The sequence below is a fragment of the Microtus ochrogaster genome, chromosome 15 (genome assembly GCF_000317375.1).
Source record: "Microtus ochrogaster isolate Prairie Vole_2 chromosome 15, MicOch1.0, whole genome shotgun sequence".
Taxonomy (NCBI): Eukaryota; Metazoa; Chordata; class Mammalia; order Rodentia; family Cricetidae; genus Microtus; species Microtus ochrogaster.
The window spans coordinates 9,676,767-9,700,400 of record NC_022017.1 but is presented as its reverse complement, the minus strand read 5'-3'; the positions used below and the strand labels follow the sequence as shown (position 1 = coordinate 9,700,400).

Below are 23,634 nucleotides of genomic sequence, written 5' to 3'. Positions count from 1 at the left end.
CAAATATTATCCTCTAGAATTTACTTTTCTGAACTAGCATAACTGGCTTTGTTCTATATAAGGTAAGGAACTACAAAGTAGTCAAATTTATACTTGCTGTAATAAATAATTAATCATTTTAATAATAAATAATTGATGAAAATTCCACCCTTCTTTACTTCATATGGAAATATTATGCATAATACGCATACATATATATAATGGACATGGCTATTCAAACAGTTATATTTTGTGAATAATCACTTGTATTATCCACTGTCATACAATACCACAGACCAGGTAAGTATTAATGAAAAAAGGTTTACTTTGCCTCAGAGCAACAGAGTCAAGGGTTCAAATCTGGTGATGACCTTCTTACTAGCAAAGGTCCTGAAGCTGTTCAGGTTATCTTGTGGCAAGAAAGGGCCAGTGTGATAAGTGTCTCCATCTTATGCCTTACATCACATGTCTGTGACATGGGCCCACATGTTCCTGTCTTTTGTGTCCTTACTGGACCATCCTGGGGTATTCTGGACTTCTTCAAACATTCTCAACTTTTCATGTATGTCAGTTCTGAATCTGTGCACACATACTCAAGTAGTTTCTTAGCAACATCCTCACCACACTCACCTTTCCAGTTATGTGGCTAATAACACAGGGACACATGGGTACATTGCAAAGAAAAAAGATTCTTTTGTAGTTCATGGTGCACAAACCCAAAATTGAGAGTTGAACAAGACAAGCCCTCTTTGCAGAGAAGTCTTAAGGTGTTAATGGGCATCCCATGACAAGAGTCGGGGAGCACATGTGTGCAACCTCTGGCCCAACATCTTACAAAGCCATCGGTGCTCAGTCATGGGGGGTTACCTTGATGAACTTGTATACCTCACCACTTCCTCAAGGTCCTGCCTATCATAGGACTTTTTCCATCTCCAGAGAACCACAAACTCAGCTCTCTGTTTATGCTGACTTTGTATTTCAGTAATAAAATATTTTATGCATCAGAGCAGTGATTACATAGAAAAAAGAAGGGAAGAAAGAAAGAAAGAGAAGAAGAAAGGGTCAAATGCTGCTGTTGCTGTTTCAAGTGGGTGAGCGAGTGAGCGTCCACTCTGATCTCCAGCAACTGGGAGCCATTATGCACTGCAGGGGATGATTTATACTCAGTTCTCATACTCAGAACCATGTTTCATATGTCAGCTTAAAACAAGTCCTAAGACATATATTCGGAGTCCTTAATGCACACTTGAGACTTAAAGTCTGGGTGTGGAGGACATAGAGTGAGATAACAATCAGAAATGCTAGGACCTTGTTTTAGCACATGCGATATGCTAACTAAGTGCAGAAAATCGAACACCCACTAGCTAGCTCCTTGCTAATCAAAGCAATGTTGGGATCACCTGAAAGTTTGTTGGGCACGGACATACCCAGGTCTCATCCCACACTGAATCACAAGATTTTTTTGTTAATGAGATCCCAAACTAGTTTGTATTCTGATTAAAATTTGAGAAGCAGTGAGGTTAGTGCTGGCTCCTCTGTACAGACCTGACAACTTCTCTGAGAAAAGCTAAGGTCTCTGCAAAATTGCCAATGCCACAAACTATTGGTGTCACCTGGCGACAGCTGCTGCAAGAGGTGCATTAGCTGGGGCAATGCTGGAAAAGTCACCCTGGTGGTGAGGACGGGGAGAACTGGCTGGTGACCAACCCCACAGCTGCCCAGACCCAGAACCAAAGTTCTGACTTGGCCTGCTCCAACATCTGCCCCATCTGTGATCTGCTGGAGCATGTAAAGGGCCCCGACCTGCAGACCCAAAGTTGCAGGATCTCCACAACACAGGACAACAGGATATCCAAGAAGAGTCCTAGTAAGGGTCCAGCATCGATAGTATAGTAAAAACCAGACGCCTAGAACCAGACCAATGACTTTTTGCAATGAACACTTGCAAGTAAAGATACAAAGACAAAGGGGTTTACTGTATCACATGCAGCTTCCATGACAAGATTTTAAATTCTCCCCCTTTTTCCTTTTTCTCTTAAACTTTGTTTGATTTTGGTGGGGAGAGGCAGAGGGTGGATGTGAAGGGATAGGGAAATGAATAGGACCAAGATACAAGATGTAAAATGCACATATAATGAACAAAAAGAAAGAATAACAGTTTTAAGCAGTTTAGCTGTGTATGATCTGTTATCATCTATGGGCTTAAATCATCTTTCCTGAGTTACTAAATTCATTGCAGTATCTAAAAAACACCAGTTTCCAAACCAAAAGAAGATTTATAAATGAGGGCTAGAAAAAAAATAAAAAAAAAATAAATGAGGGCTAGCACGGAATAAAGAAGTTACTTAATCTATAGGATGTAACAGAAGTATAAAACAACCTCACATCCCAAGGTCTGGGCCTCAGACCTTAACAAACTACCATTGTGTTCTATACCTTTTGTCCAGAGAACCTGTATTTTGGTTTCTAATAAAAACAGTAGGTCAGTAATGGGGTATGGAATTGTCATTCAGAAACAAAGCCTTATATAACCTGTATACTATGTGGGTGGAGACTCAGCAGGGCTTGGGATGGGGCTACATCTGCCATTCTGCTCAACAAGTAGTTTGCTAGCTGCATCCAAAGTGGATGCAGCTCCATTCTTAGCAACATCAAGCCCAGCCACAATTTTTAAAAGAAATTTCTTTGCCTATATTTTACTGTGAAAATATTTTTTAACTTGAAGCCAGTTTTTTTGGTTTTTGTTTTTGGGTTTTTTTTTTTTTTTTGGCATCAAAGAAGACGCTCTTAAACTTTACTCCATTGGAAGGAACCATGTCTAAATGGAAAAAGAGAATTGCGTCCTGCCCCACCCTTAGGCCAGAGTCATTTACTTCTTGATCTGTAACTATTAAAGTCTGTAAACATGTACAGAAACACAGAGCCTCATAGGTACATGAGACATGCATGGAAAGTCCTGTGCACCAGGGACGGAGGCGCTGTGGCTTCAGGCTCCAGTGTGCACTCTACTGTCCATTGGCCTTCATTATACGATCCTAACTTACTGCTTTGCACATGATTATCCAAGACGCTTAAAATTGCATATATCTTATTTTCCCCTATTCTGATTTCAAAATGGCATTTTGTACAATCTCTATTGAGAATAAAATAAGCTCATTTTTAAAACAATTACCTCCCAACACTGCAGATAAGAAACTGCATTTTCTGCTTAAGTGTTTTTCTTCATCTTAAATTGCATTTGCTGTGAATGATGTCTAGATTATTGCTCTTTAGTTTGGGACGAATGGGAAATCCTCTCGCTTGTTTCAGAGTATCACGCTACTGAGAAGACTCGCTCTCTGCGATCACCTAAAAATAATAATCCCATCTTTTCCTTTAGTACCACACTAGACAGTTTGATTTAATTATTATTATAGACATTTACATAAAGCTTTCTTCTGGAGAGTTTTAGCCCATTTAAGCAATGTCATTACACGGACAGAGAAACTCTTTTGAGAAAATGTAATGGGGTGTGAAAAATAATAAAACCCACAAAATACATTTATTCAAGGATTTTAATAATGAAGAGAAATTGCAATTCAGACTGAAGAGCTGGAAACTCAGTGCTCTCTCTTATTTTAAAATAAAGCGTGATTAAGCAGGTGCAGCTTAGTGCCCTGAATCAAAGGGCAGCATCCTGTGCCCTGTCTTCTGCAAAACTACTTCCATTTCAAAAAGCATGGATTCAGGATATTCACACGCCATCCACAGAGCTTACTGAATATGAGAACTGTGATTCATTATAATAATAATTCTACCAGATAAAACAAACATTCTTGGGCTTCGTGGGTTCCCTTTTATTGGAAGAATTCCCATGAATCAGCATTATCTTGTAAAGTTACTAGGAGGCATGGGGATGCAGCAACCCAACCAGTGCCCTTTCAAAGACCCAGTAGAACAGAAGAAGTGTTGTCCTCGGGCCTCCAGCACTGCCTCCTATAGAGCTCCCTCATTAAGGAAGGAAACAAGCAAGTCCATATTTTTGTGGCGTGAATTGGAAAGAGCTGGCCATTTAAACTATAAAGTATTACAGGCTTTGATCCAACAACCTCACCCTTCACAATGTGCACTATGCCTAAAGCCATAAAAAGTGCCTCAAGTTTCTGTATGGATGACAACAAGAAAAACCGTAACCAAAACACCACGTAGCCTTTGAGAGGAAGAAACAGAATCACAGCAAATCTTGCGGTGTAATAATAAGCAGCAATGTCTGATTGGTACTGAGGGGATGTCCTCAGTATCTGTCAGTAATAAAGAGGGTCAAGGAAATGAATGGCACCATTCTCGGCATAGAGAAAGCCTGCAGAGTTACATGTGAGCGGGCATGAGAAACATCACTTGGCAAAGCACACAGGAACTAAACTATTTTCTATTTTGAATAGTATACACGCAATGTTTATATTAAGATGCTCAAGTGTTGTACCCAAACCTTCCTGGCTCCTCTGAGTATACTTAGCTAGCCCAGGGTGCACATCTGAAATGATCTCATGAGAAAATTAAAGCAACTTGCTGATGTCTCTATGATGATATATTGAGAATACACACACGGTGTAGACTTGAGTCAGTTGCATAAGAGCAAGGAAGATCTGGACCCACAAAACCAAAACTAAAGCCAGCTGCTGCTCCTTCTCTCACGCCCTGTCCCCTACTTTCCCTTTGTCTCTCTTTCCCCCCCCTCATTCTGTCCTTATGAATCTCACAGAATCTTGTGCTTGTATATCCACACATTAGTGAACAAGTCAGTGTTCATATATGTGTCCCCTTTGGACTAAAAAATAACAATAGCAAAAAGTGCTCCTTTTAGTGAGGACTTGAGAGAAGTATTTTCAGAAATTGTCTTGTACATGGAGTTCTGTGATTGAGTGGATGGCCTAGAATGCTTCTAAGCATACAAATGATTCTGGAAGCATTTCTAGACCTCAGAAATGAGCTTAAATACGGAATATAAGAAAAGGAAGCAAAGCCTCCTCACACGGTCTTGCAAGTGTTTTTGTTATTGTTGTTCTTTTGTTTTTTATTAAAGTCAAGCCTCCATCCCACCCCACATGTAACACAGACTGACGCCATGCAAGTGGATTCTACTGTCATGAGTAATGAAGCCATATTTCACCTGCTGCCCAAGTAACCTAAGTCACAGACTTCCTTGGTACAAGGAAAAGTGAGCATACACACTTCTTTATTTACTTGGTAGAAATTTATATTAAGCAACACAAATGGCAGAAAGCCCCCTGGAAAATATATTTTGTGTATCTCTACTGCTTCTTTCACCATATGCAAGAGTCTTCCAAGAAAAATTAAAATGTCCTTCTAGAGTAGAAACAAGTAAAAATGATCACCAAATAGAAAAATATGTCATAACTGAAAGTGATTTAACTTGTCCATCTTAAAGAGATCAATAAATGTTTTTTCCTACAGAGTTGTATTTTTTCAAAGAAGGTATTGATCAGCAAAGGTCTGCTTACATTTGCATTCCTTACAGCACTTGCCATCTACGTATGCAGGAGCCGATTTAGGAGGACAGTCAGGAGCAGAGCAGACCAGAGTCTCACACTGGATGGTCCCATTCTGAAAAGCAAACATCACTTTAAAAAATTCCATGTAGGAATTTAATATTTCTCAAAGGCTTCTAAATGCATTTCATAGAGTTCAAGCTCTTCACATAAAATGTCACCATGTTCTTTAGCAATACCCATGATTTGGTGACCCACAGTAATGCTGGCTGCATTCTGGCGGTTGACATTGGCTCCCATTTTTGCCCATCAACTGATCTTTACTAAGTAAATCTGCACCTTCTGTAGGGATATAGAGAAGGACACAAGCCCACAGGGAACTAGCAAGCTAGGGGTTAGCCTGGAATACATCATTATCCCCGGATTTCTTATAAACCAATCACCCATCTAGCTGCTCTGACTTTTTGAGTCAGTGTGTAAACCTCACCAAATCACACCTTACAAGTTGACTTACATTTCTGGCCCCACTTGGGAGGTTTCACTATAATTGTACAGTGTTATAATTTTATTATATTATAATCTTAAGTAAAAACCATATTACAAAGAGATGCATATATGTGCACACATAAACACCCACTACACATGGACAAACTCCCACCCAGATGCAAACATGTATGTTTACACACACACACACACACACACATACACACACAAATGCTCTCAAGTGTGCATACATACATACACAGATACACGCACATATGTGCATATGTACAGAGGTACACACATGTACACACACATCCACACAATGGCATACTCTCTCTGTCTCTTTCTCTTTCATACACACACACAGATACACATAAACAGACACACACAGACACACGCAGACACACACATAGACACATGCGCACACACACACACAGATACACACAGACATACACAGACACACACAGACACACACAGACACATGCACACACAGGCACACACACATAAACACGCAGACACACACCTAGACACACACAGACACAAACACAGAGACACACACGGAGAATCACACTAACATACAGATCTCTTTAGATCTTCTTTACATGCATGATAGTCTGTTTTTGAATCAACTGGACGAGTAGGAGGAAACATTTCAAGACGCTGACTCAAATAGATCTATGACTCCTTCACAGAAATCTAGCATTTTTCCAGACGAGTTCATGTGGAACTCAAAAGTTTAAAACCAAACTTGTTCTGAAGCTTTCTTTGAAACATGAATATAGTTTTGAAAATAATAATGCAATAAAAATAATTTTTACTGAGAATTAAATAAAATCACACTTACTTAAACTGTGTAGTGTGTATTCTACATTAGCCAACTATTAAAGACTATTTAAAATATATTATTTATATTATTCAGTCTAGATGCAGTATTTAATACTCTATAAAATTCAGTTTCTTTATATTTCATTAATAAAAACATGGGGGGCAGAATTCCCCAGAAATGCTAAGGGTTACAGGAAAGGCTCCCTTGGGGTTAGCCTTGCTACCCTAATTTAAATTGCTAACTTCATGTACGCCAGATAAGCTTCATAGCATCCTCAAACCATAATCAAACCACAGCCACAGCTACAGAGTGTCTTTAATAATGTAACACACCGTTCTTCAGAAGTGAGCAGGTTTGCTAGCATTTTAGTGTTGCATTTAGAGAAAACAGGTCTTGAAATTTTCATGAATACATTGTCTTAATAAATATTTAATAGGGGGGGTCATCTGAGTCCCCTGTGAATGTGATTGGGAGGCATACCAGGCATGTGCAGTTCTTACAGCCATCTGTCCAGGACTCAAACTCTCGGTAGGTGGTTCCCTTCATGGTGCATGTCCGCTCACAATAGCACTGGTCCAGCCTGTTCATTCGCTGTTCAGCTCGAGACAGCTACGGCACAAAGACGGGGCTCACCATTGCAGCCACTGGGAAACACACGGTGATCCAGCAGCATCAAATTGTGTTAAGTGAACAGCAATTGCAATGTGCTGGGCCCACCATCAATTATCATAAACATATTAAGCCACCGCAAATTATTATATCAAGCCTGTAAATTTGTAAAGAAGCATCTCAACACTTTACACATGAAAAGTTATCTTTAAAACAAAAATCATGATTTACAAGACACAAATTGAGGCTAATTGAGAATAACACCATCCACGAGGCAAGGGAGAATTTTTCATTTTTAAAAAGCATTTAATCCATTAATAGGTTTATTCAAGTAAAAGATTTAGAATTTACAGCATATAAATAACAAACTGCATACACACACATATACACACAGCATTCAAAAATATCCTTCAATACTTTGCAAAATTTGAAATCTGGTGAACATGACATTTAACTTGGTATGTACTTCAGCCTTTGGTGAATGAGCCTACAAATATAGCGTGACAGCTAAAAACTCTTCATAACCCATATTCTTGTCCCAAAACTGATGTTCATATTCTTTACATTGTCTTTACACCTCCTTGATTATAATGAATAATAATAATAATTGAATAGTATAAAATAATTATAAATAACAATAATCTATCATAAGAAGAAATAAAATTAGGCAATGAAAGATATTGCAGCAGTAAAGCAGAGTATAAAACAGGTATTCTGCTCCAGATCTGATTTACTGAGTCATTTGTTATACAGATGACTAGGATTTAAATATTTATAAACCCTAATAAACATTATAACCTTTTTCCTTGAGCAAAAGTCTCAATTCAGTCCCAGTAAATTGTAAAAGGAATGTCTCAAAAATGAAAATCTATGGTGATACAGGAGCTATTTGGAGTCACATGACTGCAAAGCATTCTCGGTGTATTTCTGAGTCATTTTTACCTTGGCTGAGGTCTTGGATAAAATATCCTGCAGCTCCATGATTTTCTGCACAAGTCCATGGAAGTCATTGCACGTTGGACAGGCTGCAATTACAAACAGGACACTGATCAAGCTGTGTTCATCAGGGGTTTTATCTGATTAAATCTGGACTGACAGCCCGTATGTGTGAACTCCAATCTCAAACTGGCATTCTGAACAAAACGAGGTAAGAGTCCCACTTTTCATCCCAACATGCAGTGCAGGGCTAAGAGACTTACTTCGGTTAAGATCCGGGCACTGCACAATGAACCCCTGGGGCATGACAAGTAACTGCACATCTTGCATTATTCCCTGTGCATAAAAAAAAAATAAAAGAAGCATTATTTTCCTTCCCCGAAATAGTCAAGTTCGTGAGGAAAAGTGTTAAAGAACAGATCCTCCCAAACCCCTGAATCTAGAACCTTCCTGGATTTATTCCTAACCAGCCCATGTTAGGGAAGGAGATTCATCAGGCAAAACAGAGAATTACCCAGGTAGTTTTCCTTGACAATGTTTTTAAAGATTAAATGTCAAGATTCCAGGATGTGGTCATAAGCTTATTGCTATGGGAAGTTATTTTTAGTTCACCACAGAAGCAGGGCTTCAAAGTGACCTTTAAGAATCAACATAAAAATCATGTTGGGCTTTATCACCATAGACCGGAGACCAGTTTTGTATTAACAATGATCAAAAGGAAAAGGGTAGGTAAACTGAGTCTTGAAAGCTACGCCCATTTAAACATTTCTCTCTCTTTTTTTGTTTACTGAGTTTCTTTTTAAAGTTGATCTCCTGATTCAGAAAGGATGATGGACTTAGTAAGCAGGTAAAGCAAGGCTTTTTTTAGGGTGCTTAGGAATGCAGGAAGTTTAGCATGAAGCTGTTTAAATGCCAGCAGCAAGCGACCCACTTTACATGGAAGCCTGTGCATTTAAAGCACCCCTAGCCTAAGCTGCGAGCTGGATGGACTCAAAGCAAGGCCAGTGGTAATAAAAACAACCCTATCTAAGGTACTCCAGCCTTCCCTCTTTCCCACCACCCCATCTCCTATGAGCTTCATGTACTTTCATTGTGTTTAATGTGATCATCTTGAAGAACGCCAAGCAGAAAGTCTAGAGATGGGTGACTGTAACCGATATGCTCGAAAGAGCATAGCGTCCTTATAAAGACTCACCACCTGAGAAGCATATTTACTGTGATTAGCAGCAAGTGGCAACGTGAGTGACAACTGTTTCAGTACCCAGTGTGGCAATTACTAGGTCTGTTTCTTGATCTGGGATTTCAGGAGTAGCTTGGGTGTAGCTATGACTTGGTGGAAGCCCCATGGAAATCAGGCTGGTGTGTGTGCTATGCATCTCTGCGCTGCACACCTAACGAGCACTATTCTCGGACCACAATAAAGACTGCAAGTCACATAGCCATACAAATAATTCATGTGTGGGGACTGTGAGGCCACAGCTGACTCCAAGACGGCCATAATTAAATAGAGAGAGATTTGGAACCCTCAGCATGCATCTGTCATCCCTCGCATGGGAAAGGGGCATTGATTTTTAGGGCTTTAAAGAGTGGAATCAATTCCCCACATCTGTCACCTACTAGCTGCTGGCTTTGGGCAAGTTACTTCACCTCTCTGGGTAGGTTGATGCTTATGTATGAGAAGGAGAAAAGACCCTCACCAACATTTTCAAAGTGCGGAATTAAATAAAATAGCATAGTCACACCATCTGGTTTCCAGAGAACAGGTAATATTAAGTTTTCTTAATATTAACTCTGTTAATATAATTTAATTAACTCTAACATTACATACTGGGCTCAGAAGTTTGAATTGATTGGTGTCTCCTCACTCACTAAGTCCACAGGTGGGACATCCCCCACATTCTCTGACTTCCCAATGGTGGCAGTACTGGGGAAATGTTCACACAATGAGCAGCCGCTGGTAAACATTTATCTAGCTTCTATTTATTCAGCCTCAAGACTTGCAGAAATTCAGCTGGGACAGCATCTGATCCTCTCTAGTGAGGAAATTCTGACTGCTTCCAAGTTTTCACTAGAGATAAATTTTAATGGCTTTCTGTTTTAAGGGATTGGTGCATGAGGGAACCATGACTCATTTTTCCAACCCCGGGTTACTAATGACTCTGTAAAAGCATCATCATGGGTGACATCTCTCAGGTGGGATGTTTCTATGTTAACATTTTCTATTTTTACAATTTTGAATTCTTAATCTCAAGAATGTCATATTGATTACTAATTATGGCCTGATTGCCATTTCTGTAATATAGAAAGATTAAAATGTGAGTGGGGGTTATTTTTACCAGTTTAAAATTGGTCTAAGATGGAGCTGGAGAGACGATTCAGTGGTTGAGAGCACTGTCTGCTCTTCCAGAGGACCCAGGTTCAGTTCCCCGGACCTATATGTGGTAGCTCAAAACCATCTATAACTACAAGGGATCCAACATTCTCATATAGACATAAATAAAAATAAACACATCATCAAATGCTCTAAAAAGCAGAAATAGAAAGCAAATAGAAATACATAAAGTAAAAAGGCACAACCAGGATTTTTTTTTTCACAACCAGGATTTTTGTTTCATGCCCTAGAAAGTGAAATGAACTTTTGCAAACTCATTAGAGAGTATTTCCATTTTAAATTCATGCTCAAACTCAAGCTAAACGATACCTTAAAATATCCATGTGCATTATTTCGCTGTCCCAACCAAAACGTGGTACCCAGAGGCAAGTCTGTAGAAGGCATTTCCACCACTCGTTCATAGATTCTGAAAGATAGAATATCGGAGAATGGCCATGAGCACACAGGAATCTCTCAGAGTCTTCCAATTCTTGAAATGAGAATGATTCGCTTACTTATTGCAGTCGACGTGTAAAATCAAATGAGAGGCACTGATGGCTAAGGAGAGCTTGTGCCACTTGGCATCAGCCAAAATATAAGGAAAGACCTCCGTGTGAGGACGGTGAGTGCCGGAGCGGTAATGCAGTCTGATCTCATTCCGATGGCCGCTGCTTTCCAGTTCCAGGTACCTTCACAGAGAAGAGCCACAGGTAAATCTCAGCAATGACTACATAAGCTGCTTCTCCAGAGAGATGGAGCAGACACATAGGTTCTATTCTCTCTATAAAATACAACCAGACATTCCAAGTAAGAAGTGTAGCAAACAACAGGAGATAGCAGAGCACATGTAATAGGAAAGGACGGGGCTTGAACACTAGGAACTAAGGTTTAAGAGGGAATGGGAAACCCGGGCTGGGGGAAAGGAGGAAGGAGGGAAGAAGCGATGCTTTTAATATGGTCCAAAGTAATGTCTAAGAAATTTGTAGGCCATGGGGAAAAATGATGTTTTTACTAAATGACCATGCCTTCTAAATATTTATGTTTGCACCCACAGAGTCGTGTTGTTCTCAGCCGTGGCCAGAGAAGCCTCTAAATGGCAGTAGGTGGTGGTTAATGTGGAGCCAAGGACTGCAAAGTGCTGAAAACAGTGACTGAGCAGTCAGCCATAGGAAGAAAACTATGCCACATCACTAGCTCCACCACCCCCTTAAGGGTCAGGGAGAATCACAGGGGAGGGAAAGAAAGAACGAAAGAACGGGAAGAATTGTTGTGAAATTCTGTCTTCTGGCAATGACAAGGCTGTTGTACACATGAACTCACAATAGCTGTTATTACCTTACACAAGATCAAGCCAGTAAAAATTCCATAATGTAAATTAGGAGGATGAAATTTCAAGGTATGCCAGTCGAGACAAAGAACTGTAGGCAGCTAATGACTGCTGAGAGAGGGAGAACTGACCTCTTCAAAGGATGAGCTCCCTAACTGGTTATCCAATACAAAGTGGTTAGTCCATCCCGAAATCATATACACACAAGCAATAAAAACAGACACAGAGTATCCGGGCAGTGGTGGTACATGCCTTTAATCCCAGCACTTGGGAGGCAGAGGCAGGCGGATTTCCGTGAGTTCGAGGCCAGCCTGGTCTACAAGAGGTAGTTCCAGGACAGGCACCAAAAACTACGGAGAAATCTTGTCTCGAAAATAATAATAAAAAATAGACACAGAAGGTTGTATGCATGCACACACACACACACACACACACACACACACATATATATGTATATAAAATCAAAGAAAAAACATCAATTTGAGAGAGGGAATAAGTGGGCAAAGGAAAGGCTAGCTAGAGGAGGAAAGGGAAGAGGGAAAGTGATTAAATTACGTTTTAATTTTCTAAAGTTCCAGTATAGAAGGGTACTCCTTGGCACTCATGCTTCGCGGAGAAGCTATTAGGGACGAATGGCTGCTGTGAAAGAGAGCGTCAGTTCTCTCTAGAGTTGTAGCACTGGAAGTTTCTCACGCTCCAGTGGATGACCCCACACCCATGCACACACATACGGCAGCACTCATTAGATTCAGTGGATTAAAAACAAATAAAAGACTAGAAAGGGAGGAAGTTGGAAGGAAGATGCGATGATCTTAACGGGAGATTGAGAGTGAGAGAGGGGTGGATATGATTATTGTGTACATGTATAAAAATGTCAAAAAACTGTTAAAAATTTAAAAGCCAATAAGAAGAAGGAAGAAGAGGAAAAATAATCAAGTTGGTTATCCAGAGTCACAAACAGAAGACTGACTCCTTTTACATTTAGTTTTAATTGATATTATAACAAATTTATGAATTTTTGGTATAATGTCTCTTTTGATGAATGTTAAGAAGGCAATGTGAGTAACTAGCATACTAACCACATAGAACATTTATCAGTTCTCTGTGGTAGGAACACAGTCATTTATTCTAGTGGTTTTAAAACACACCATAAAGTGTTAACAAATCAATCACTTTGGTTTAGAGTATTAAAATTTATCCTTATTTAGCTCTGATATTCTACCTACCAACAACTTGTCTTCATTCTGCCTTCCCCATCCACTCTCATTCTCTGGTAACCTTTTCTTTACTTTATACCTCTAAGGGGTCAACAGTTTTAGCTTCGACTTTTGAGAGAGAACGTATGTGAGTTATCTTTTTACACCTGAATTAATTGCATATACTGTACTATATTCCAGATTCATTAAATGATGAGATTTCATTATTTTTAGGACTACTTTTTCTTACCCACTCAGAGGCACTTAAGCTGATTCCATATCTTGCAAATGTAAATATTGCTGCCAAAGCCATGGAAGTGCAGATAGCCTTCACACACCAACTCCCTCATTGGATATGTGCTCAGATATGGTGAAGTGTTTTGAGGAATGCCATATGATTTTCCATGATGAATAAACTACTTTTCACTCTCACTCATGGGGTATGAGTTCACTTTCCTCACCAATATCTGCTATCATTTGAAAAGTAACCATTCCTCATGACAGTGAAGTGATGATGAACATTTTAGGATGACAACCTTATGAATACACTTGATCATATCAGTAACAACAAATACTCATTGTATTATCAATTCAACTAGTTAGTTCTTTGAGGATAGAAAAGCATTTGCTTTTTAAAACAATTAACATTTGCAAGCACACCACCCTCTTCTATATACCTGTTAGTTCTCAACATACTGAGCCAAGAGCCACACTGCTGCAATCAGGCACCCTCCTCTAGTTAGCAGTAGAAATGCTGCTTACACTGAAATCCTAAATTAGAAAACAGTGGCACCTCACTCACGATAAAGAAGACATCATCCACTATAAATGACAAACTCTTCGTCATGTGGGTAGCTCCAGAAGGCATAACTGCAAGTGGCTAACCATACAGGCTTTGAGCTCCAGGTTCCACTCTGTCCCTCACAGCTGCCCATGACCTGGCCTGACCTCTTCCTGCCTCCATTTTCTCACATGTATGGAAACGCAACATTGTACACACAAAGTAGGAAACACTCAGTAATGCTAACACTTGATTAGCCAATATCTGTATAAGATCTACCTTAAATCCTTCTCTGGGAATAACAAGCAAATTAAATACATTTTAAAAAATTTTAATTTATTTTTGAGATTATATAAATATATCATTTCTATCTTCCCTTTCTGCTCTCCAAACTCTCCAATTTATCGCTCCATGTTTTTTTTTATCAAATCCATACTCTGTTTTAGTAATTGTTACATATATATGTAACTATTTTATATATTTTTATATTTTATATATATTTTATGATATATAATATAATATATAAATCGATTATAACATCATGTTATATATTTATATACAAACCTGCACCAGCTCTATTATGTTACTTGTATATATGTGTTCAGGGCTGACCATTTGGTATCAGATAACCAATTGGTGTGCTCTTCCCTAGGGAAGACTCTTTCTCCTGCTCTCTGCATTCTTTGGTTGCCTGTAGTTCCCATGGGAACATGCAGAGACCAGGAGACAGAAGCTAAAGGCAAAGCAGGAGAAAAATCCACTCATAGAGAAGTTGACCACAGTGGTAGGAAGGGAGCCGTAGCAAAGTCAGTAAAAAATAAAACACAACAAAATGCAAAGGTCCAGCAGAGGCACATGCATTGTGAGTGTGGTGGCATTGGTCATCCTTTGTGGAAAGCTCTGTCCCCCAGCTACTTCCAGTGGTTGCCTCAGATGTCAAAGAAATAATAAGAAGCATTGTGTTCTTTGATTGATATCCCTTATAAAAAAACGAATTAACCCTAGTCATGTTATTCTGTTTGTTTTTAAAGATATCTGGTCATCAGCAAGGCTCAATAATTCAGAAATCTAAGAGAACACAAAGCTTTAACTCTGTCTCCCCTGTACTAAATGCAGCAATGGGACAGTTAAGACCCTTTCTAAACTTCAGTCTCCTTTCCTATCAAATGTGGACAATATGAATGGAAATCTCAAACCACTGTTAACAGAATTAAATTAAATAGGATCAAATGTGTATATTGTGTGGTTCTGGACAAAGAATAAACACTTTGCATGCATCAGTGTGAAGACCTACAGTTCCTATGGTGCAGTCATGCTTCCTACAGAAATGCCATGAAAATTTACACTGGATTGTATCTTGAGTGTGTGTAAATCTCTGGGACAGAAAGTACTTTAATTTGAATCTACCCAGATAATGACACTGTAGTTTCATCTAGGACATTCCCATCAAAACAATCATCCAGATTGCTTGAGAACATCCAGTGACTAACAACTGACAGCTTCTTAGGCACTTTATTTTTAATAAAAATAAACCTTTCTCACATAAAAGAATAAACAAAAGCGGTTTTTAAAAAATAATAGTCTGTTAGTTTAATTACTCTTGCAAATATTGTCATGGGATATGTTGAGAATGTGCCCTTAAGATAAGCAATGCCGAATCTTAGAGATCCCCAGTAATAAATACATAAACAAAATGGAAGGTAGTCATTTCACAGTCAATGAAAATAGGACACTACAAGTCTTCCTGGAAAAAAAATTCATGAATAAAATACCCAGGAAGCCAAAACCCTTCTGTCCCCCATGACCTCAAATGAACTCTGAAGTACCCTGAAGGCTGCAACTATACAGAGAGGCCCAAGAGAGAAACTCTGAAGCACAAGCTGTGGCTGCACAGAGTGGACCAATAGAGTGAACCAAGAGAAAAAACCAAGAGAGTGGGCTAAGAGAGCTGGCCAAAAGATACCTCAGCAACTCCCTGAGACGCAGACAGCAACAATAGAGGGCAGACTAAGAACAGTTCCCAAAGACACAGACAGCAACTGCAAGGATTGAACCAAAGGCAAAGGCACTGCCAGCACCAATTTGAGGAAGAGATGGGTGGGCACCAATGCAAGAATTCATTCAACAACCTAAAAAGCAACATGGTAACACTAGAACCCAGTGGTCATACATCAAAGAAACTTGATCATCCTAATGCAGAAAAAGCAGAAAAAAACGATTTTAAATGTAACTTTATGAGGATGATAGAGACCTTTAAAGAAGAAATGAAAAATTCCCTTAAAGAAATGGAGGAAAAGACAAACAAAAAATTGGAAAAAATAAATAAGCCTCTCAAAGAAACTCAAGAAAAAAAACAAACAGGTAAAGCAAACAGTTCAAATATTTCAAGACTTGAAGTATGAAATAGAGGCAATAAGAAAACACAAAGTGAGGGAATTCTGGAAATGGAAAACCTGGGTAAAAAAATGGAAACTACAGAGACAAGCATAATCAACATAATACAAGAGATGGAAGAGGGAATCTCAAGTGTTGAAGATACTATAGGGGAAATAAATTCTTCAGTCAAAGAGAATGTTAAATCCAACAAATTCTTTTTTTTAATTTATTTATTTATTAAAGATTTCTGCCTCCTCCCCGCCACCACCTCCCATTTCCCTCCCCCTCCCCCAATCAAGTCCCCCTCCCTCGTCAGCACAAAGAGCAATTAGGGTTCCCTGCCCTGTGGGAAGTCCAAGAACCAACAAATTCTTAACACAAAACATTCAGGAAATCTGGGGCACCTAAGAATAATAGGGATAGAAGAAGAACTCTAGCTCAAAGACACAGAAAATATATTCCAAAAAATTATGGAAGAAAACTTTCCAAACCTAAATAAGGATATCCCTATGATGCTACAAGAAGCTTACAGACACCAAATAGACTGAACAAAAAAAAGTCCTCTCACCATATAATAATTAAAATGCAAAATGTACCGAATAAAGAAAGAATATTAAGAGCTGCAAAGGAAAATGGCCAAGTAACATATAAAGGCAATTCTATCAGAATTACACCTGACTTCTCAATGGAAGCCATGAAAGCCAGAAGGACCTGGACAGATGTGCTGCAAATACTAAGAGACCATGGATGCAAGCCCAAATTACTATACACAACAAAGCTTTCAATCACTATTGTTGGAGAAAACGAGATATTCCATGACAAAACCAGATTTAAACAATATCCATACACAAATCCAGCCCTAAAGAAAATACTAGAAGACAAACTCCAACTCAAGGAATCTAATTATACCCACAAAAGCACAGGCAACAGATAAACTCACACCAACAAACCCCAAAGAAGAGAAACACAAACAGTACCACCAAAAAATAATAGGAATTAACACACAGGCGAAGAGAATGGATATGAAAGCAGGATCCATCCTTCTGCTATATACAAGAAACACACCTCAACCTCAAGGACAGACATTACCTCAGAGTAAAAGGTTGGGAAAAGATTTTCCAATCAAATGTACATGAGAAACAAGCGGGTATAGCTAACCTAATATCTAAAAAAGAAAAATAGATTTCAAACTAAAATCAATCAGAAGAGACGGAAAAGGACACTTTATACTCATCACAGGAATAAACCATAAAGATGAAGTCTCAATCCTGAACATCTATTCCTCAAATACAAGAGCACCCACATATATAAAAGAAGCATTACTAAAGCTTAAATCACACATCAAACTCCACACACTAATAGTCGGAGACTTCAACACCCCACTCTCCACAACAGGCATGTCAACCAGACAGAAACTTAACAGAGAAATGAGAGAACTAAAAGATGCCATGACTCAAATGAACTTAACAGACATCTACAGAACATCTCACCCAAATACAAAAGAATATACCTTCTTCTCAACATCTCATGGAACTTTATCTAAAATTGACCACATATTCGCTAACAAAGCAAACCTCAACAGATACCAAATAAATTAGAATAACCTGTATCTTATCAGATCACCATTGTTTAAAGTTAGAATTTAACAGCAACACTAATTGCAAAAAGCCTACAAACTTGTGGAAATTGAACAGTGCTCAATTGAACCATCCCTGGATTAAGAAAGAATTAAAGAAAGAAATTAAAGACTTTCTAGAATTCAATGAAAATGAAGCCACAACATACCCAAACCTATGGGCTACTATGAAAGCGGTTCTAAGAGGAAAGTTTATAGCACTAAGTGCCCACATAAAGAAAATGAAGAAATCTCACACTAGCAGCTTAACAGCACACCTAAAAGCTCTAGAACAAAAAGAAACAGACTCACCCAAAAAGGAGTAGAGAACAAGAAATAATCAAATTGAGGATTGAAATTAATAAGATAGAAACAAAGAAAACAATACAAAGAATCAATGAAACAAAGATCTGGTTCTTTGAGAAAAATCAACAAGATAGACACCCTTATGCAAATTAATCAAAAGGCAGAGAGAAAACATCTAAATTAACAAAATCAGAAATGAAAAGGGTTATATAACAACAGACACTGAGGAAATCCCCAGAATCATTAGGTCATACTACAAAAACCTATACTCCACAAAATTGGAAAAGTAAAAGAAATGGACAATTTTCTGGACAGTTACTACATACCAAAAATAAATAAAACCAGGTGAACAATTTAAATAGATCTATAACCTGCAAGGAAATAGAAGCAGTCATCAAAAGCCTCCCAAACACTAGGGACAGATGGTTTCACTGCAGAATTCTACCATAACTTCAAAGAAGAGCTAATAGCTATAGTCCTCAAAGTTTTCCACATAATAGAAACAGAAGAAACATTGCCAAACTTTTTTTATGAGGACACAGTTACCCTGATGTGAAAACCACACAAACACTCAACCTAGAAAGAGAATTACAGACCAGTCTCCCTCATGAACATTGATGCAAAAATATTCAATAAAATACTGGTAAACCAAATACAAAAACATATAAAAATATACCATGATCAAGTTGGCTTTATCCCAGAGATGCAGGGATGGTTCAATGTATGAAAATCTATCAACATAATCTACCATATAAATAACCTGAAAGAATAAAAAAATATGATCATCTCAGCGATGCTGAAAAAGCACTCAACAAAATCCAACACCCTTCATGATAAAGGTCTTGGACAAACCAGGGATGCAAGAAACATATCTAAACATAAAAAAAAGCAATTTACAGCAGGCAACATCAAAGTAATGTAGAGAAACTCAAAGGGATTCCACTAAAATCAAGAACAAGACAAGGCTTTCCACTCTTTCCCTATCTACTCAACATAGTTCTTGAAGTTCTGGCTAAAGCAATAAGACAACAAAAAGAGATCAAGGGAATACAAATTGGAAAAGAAGAAGTCAAACTTTCACTATTTGTAGACAACATGATAGTATACATAAGTGACCCCAAAAACTCTACCAGGAAACTCCTACAGCTGATAAGTACTTTCAGTAATGTGGCAAGATACAAGATCAACTAAAAAAAAAATCAGTAGCCTTTCTATATACAATAATAAATGGGCTGAAGAAGAAATCAGAGAACCATCATCCTTTACAATAGTCACAATATAAAATATCTTGGGGGTAACTCTAACCAAACAAGTGAAGACCTGTATGACAAGAAATTTGAGTCTCTAAAGAAATAAATTGAAGAAGATATCAGAAAATGGAAAGATTTTTCATGCTCTTGGATAGGAAGGATCAAATTAATAACGGCAATCTTACCAAAATCCATCTACAGATTCAATGCAATCCCAATCAAAATCCCAACACAATTCTTCACAGACCTTGAAAGAATGATAATCAACTTCATATGGAAAAGCAAAAATAAAAAACCAGAATAGCCAAAACAATCCTATACAATAAAGGAACTTCCGGAAGCATCATCATCCTTGACATCAAGGTCTTTTATAAAGCTATAGTAGTGAAAACAGCTTGGTATTGGCATAAAAACAGACAGGTTGACCAATGGAATTGAATTGAAGACCCAGATATTAATCCACACACCTATGAACATCTTAAAAAAAAGAAGCTAAAATTATACAATGGAAAAAAGAAAGTATCTTCAACAAATGACACTGGTATAACTGAATGTCAGCATGTAGAAGAATGCAAATAGATCCAAATAGATTAAAAACTTCAATACAAATCTGACCACACTAAATGTGATAGAAGAGAAACTGGGAAATAGCCTTCAATACATGGGCACAGAAGACCACTTTCTAAATGTAATACCAGTAGCACAGACAATAAGAGCAACAATGAATAAATTGGACCTCCTGAAAATGAGAAGCTTCTGTAAAGAAAAGGACAAAGTCAATAAGATAAAAAAAAAGCAGCCTACTGAATGGAAAAAGATCTTCACCAACCCCACATCAGACAGAGGACTAATCTCCAAAATTTATAAAGAACTTAAGAAATTAGATATCAAAATTCCAAATAATCCAATTAAAATGGGATACAGAATGAAACAGAATTCTCAACAGAAGAATCTCAAATGGCCAAAAGACACTTAAGGAAATGTTCAAGATCCTTAGCCATCAGGGAAATGCAAATCAAACCTACTCTGAGATACCTTATACCAGTCAAAATAAGTAAGATAAAAAACACCAATGATAACTCATACTGGAGAGCATGCAGATTAAGGGGAACACTCCTCCATTGCTAGTGGGAATACATACTTGTACAACCACTCTGAAAATCAGTATGGCAGTTTCTCAGAAAATTGGGAATCAGTCTATCTCAGGACACAGCAATACCACTCTTGGGCATATACCCAAAGTATGCTCAATCCTACTACAAGGACATTTGTTCAACTACGTTCATAGCAGCATTATTTATAATAGCCAGAACCTGGAAACAACCTAGATGCCCCTCAACCAAAGAATGGATAAAGAAAATGTGGTATATTTACACAACTGAGTATTACTCAGCAGTTAAAAAACAATGACATCTTGAAGTTTGTGTGCAAATAGATGGAACTTAAAAAAAATCCTGAGTGAGGCAACCCAGACCCAGAAAGATGAACATGGTATGTACTCACTCATAAGTGGACACTAGCTGTGAAGCAAAGAATAATAGGGCTATAGTCCATGACCCTCGAGAAGCTAAGTAACAAGGTGAACCCTAAAAGAAACATATATAGATTCCCCTGGGAAGGGAAAATAGACAAGATCTCCTGAAAAAAAATTGGGAGCATGGGAGTGGGTGGAGAAGGAAGGGCAGGAGAGGAAAGGAGGAGAAGGGGAGGGGGAGAAGAACTTGAGGAAACAGGGTATTCGAGAGGGGGAAAGGAGAGAGACAGAGAGCAAGGAAAGACATTTCTTGGTTGAGGGAGCCATTATAGTGCTAGGAAGAAACCTGGCACTGGAGAATTCCCAGGAATCCACAAGGATGAACCCAGCTAAGACCCTAAGCTATAGAGGTGAGGGTGCCTGAACTGGCCTTGCCCTGTTGTCGGATTGATGATTATCTTAAACATCACCATAGAACATTCATCCAGCAACTGATGAAAACAGAGGCAGAGATCCACATCAGAGCACTGGGATGAGCCCCTAAAGTCCAGTCAGAAAGTGGGAGGAGTGAGAATATGAGCAAAGAGGCCAAGGCCATGATGGAGACACCCATTGAAACAACTCACTTGAACTAATGGGAGTTCACTAATTCTGGCTGGACAGGGAAGGAACAGCATAGGACCAAACTAGATTCTCTGAATGTGGTTGACAGTTGTATGGCTGGGGCAGACTGTGGGGCCACTGGCAGTGGCGCCAGAATTTATACCTACTGCTTTTTGGAACCTATTTTCTTTCAATGGATACCTTTCTCAGCCTAGATATTGTAAGGAGGGTCTTGGTCCTTCGCCAAAGCAATGTGCCTTACCCTCTCTGAGGAGTGGATGGAAGGTGGGGAGGTAGGTGGATGAAATGGGAGGAGGGGAGGGAGTGGGAACTGGTATTGGTATGCAAAATGAAAAAAGATAATTTTTCTTTAAAAAAAAAAGAAAAGAAAAAAGTTATCCAGGGAGCCACAGCTACATCACCAAGACAAAAGATCAGTAGCAATTGTAAGTAATTCACAAATGAAGCCCTGGCATTCAATATCCTGGCTTTAGTAACAACCCCTCCACCAAGTTACCCCATATAACAAATGGGAAAATAGCCACACACAAAATAAAGGTAATGTATTACTATGAATCATGAGGTCAACAAGACAGAGTAATTCTAAGACTAGGAGGAACAGAGGAAGCTCTGAAGAGGAGTGAAGTTCTGAGTGACTGAGTGATGTTGACATGGGCACAGCCATGCCAAGGCCTCCACAACATCAGGCTCAGCTGGATGGCAAGGTCTTCCTCAGGCCTGATTACAAGTACATCCAGAAACTGTTCTCCATAGCTTTCTCACCACCACCCCCAGGATATTTATGACTTGAAGACTGCTCCTCTAGAGAGACTGCTCCTGCCATGATTAGCTAAAGCTGTCCCTTTGACCCAGTGTGTACATGTACAGTGTGCTTCCTTGTTTGTCTGCATGCAACAGCATCACCTCTTTGCTTAGCCGTATTCAATAACTCTGCCTCCCTGCGCAACTCTGTGTAATAAATTCCCTGAGCTTGTGGGAGTTAGTGAAGTATAGTAGCTTCTCCAGCTGAAAGCCCAGGTCACCCAGGCTGGCCCCAGCTCTCTATCCATGTGTCTGCTCATTCATCTGTCTTTCCTTCTTTTCCTCATCACTCTGTCAGGTCCATCCCTGAAGCAACACAACACAAGACCACCCCTTTGATCTCAGAGAGTAGGGGATTTCATGGCACTGTGTTTTGAAAACATCCTGGACAAAGACTGAAAAAGAACAGGTTTAGCAAAGCACTAATATTAAGGAGACTGACTCGTAGCACAAAGATGGTCAAACACACAGGATGTCAGCTGCTGGAGAAAAGGTAACAGCTATTTGATACATCACGCAGATGAAGAGAAAGGAGAAGTGAGGCTGGGGAGCCAAGGGAGCTATCAGGAGAGTGTGGGCCACAAAGAAAGCGGGTTGGCATGGAGATAAATACAGTCAAAGGACATGATTTACTTACATAAAATGTCTTTATGGAGCCTATGTTATGTATAATTGATGCAGGTCAATGATGAGTTTGGAAACAAAGGTAGCAACTGCTTGAGAATAAGCCCTCTCTTTTGCCTCTGCTAAGTTATAAAAAAGAGCAAGCAAGGAGAAATTAGACAAAGACATGGAGACAATAGCTTCAGAGAAGTACAGAAGGGCTAGCCTGTTCTGAAGGATGGACACAGAGAAGTATAGAAGGGTTAGCCTTTTCTGAAGGATGAACATAGAGAAGCTCAGAAGGACTAGCCTGTTCTGAAGGACAGACACAGAGAAGCTCAGAAGGACTAGCCTGTTCTGAAGCATGAACACAGAGAAGTACAGAAGAGCTAGCCTGTTCTAAAGGAAAGGCACAGAGAAATACAGAAAAGCTAGCCTGGTCTGAAGGACAGACACAAAGAAGGACAAAAAGGATAACCTGTTCTGAAGGATGGACACAGAGAAGTACAGAAGGGCTAGCCTGTTCTAAAGGATGGATACAGAGAAGTACAGAAGGGATAGCCTGTTCTAAAGGATGGATGCAGAGAA

At 39.0% G+C, this 23,634-nt stretch overlaps 1 protein-coding gene across 2 annotated transcripts in view; it reads right to left on the bottom strand.

The window, feature by feature from the left end:
- Nucleotides 1-23,634, bottom strand: part of Nell2 (neural EGFL like 2) — a 338,769-nt gene that overhangs the window by 229,425 nt on the left and 85,710 nt on the right. For both annotated transcript variants that reach the window (XM_005354010.1, XM_013348697.2), the window contains 6 exons: nucleotides 11,209-11,382; nucleotides 11,024-11,120; nucleotides 8,586-8,658; nucleotides 8,329-8,411; nucleotides 7,258-7,386; nucleotides 5,481-5,583 (listed from right to left, as the gene is read on the bottom strand). In XM_005354010.1, the coding sequence (XP_005354067.1) occupies nucleotides 5,481-5,583; nucleotides 7,258-7,386; nucleotides 8,329-8,411; nucleotides 8,586-8,658; nucleotides 11,024-11,120; nucleotides 11,209-11,382 (659 nt within the window). The remainder of the gene's footprint in view (nucleotides 1-5,480; nucleotides 5,584-7,257; nucleotides 7,387-8,328; nucleotides 8,412-8,585; nucleotides 8,659-11,023; nucleotides 11,121-11,208; nucleotides 11,383-23,634) is intronic.